This window comes from Fukomys damarensis, unplaced genomic scaffold, assembly GCF_012274545.1.
Source record: "Fukomys damarensis isolate Sample0158 unplaced genomic scaffold, DMR_v1.0_HiC HiC_scaffold_5, whole genome shotgun sequence".
NCBI classification, from domain to species: Eukaryota; Metazoa; Chordata; class Mammalia; order Rodentia; family Bathyergidae; genus Fukomys; species Fukomys damarensis.
Window position 1 is genome coordinate 70847180 of NW_022900917.1, and position 502 is coordinate 70847681.

The following is a 502-nucleotide window of genomic DNA, read 5'->3' on the forward strand; positions in this document are numbered from 1 at the left end:
CGGCGCCCAGCGAGGACATCTGGAAGAAATTCGAGCTGCTGCCCCCCCCGCCCCTGTCCCCCAGCCGCCGCTCCGGGCTCTGCTCGCCCTCCTACGTCGCCGTGGCGTCCTTCTCCCCGGGCGGGGGCGACGGCGGCGGCGGCGGCGGCGGCAGCTTCTCCACCGCCGATCAGCTAGAGATGGTGACCGAGCTGCTAGGAGGCGACATGGTGAACCAGAGCTTCATTTGCGACCCGGACGACGAGAACTTCATCAAGAACATCATCATCCAGGACTGCATGTGGAGCGGCTTCTCCGCCGCCGCCAAGCTGGTCTCTGAGAAGCTGGCCTCCTACCAGGCGGCGCGCAGGGACAGCGCCAGCCCGAGTCCCGCCCGCGCGCCAGGCTGCTCCACCTCCAGCCTCTACCTGCAGGACCTGAGCGCCGCCGCGTCCGAGTGTATCGACCCCTCGGGGGTCTTCCCCTACCCGCTCAACGAGGGCGGCTCGCCCCAGCCCCGCGC

The 502-nt window shown here is 70.1% G+C and overlaps 1 protein-coding gene across 1 annotated transcript in view; it reads left to right on the forward strand.

Annotated features, from left to right (window-relative positions):
- Positions 1 to 2: 2 nt before the first annotated feature.
- The window catches only part of Myc (MYC proto-oncogene, bHLH transcription factor), a gene marked incomplete at its 5' end in the record, with an annotated part of 2622 nt that continues 2122 nt past the window's right edge, over positions 3 to 502 (forward strand). Inside the window, one exon of the mRNA XM_010642883.2 lies at positions 3 to 453. Within this exon, the coding sequence (XP_010641185.1) occupies positions 3 to 453 (451 nt within the window). The remainder of the gene's footprint in view (positions 454 to 502) is intronic.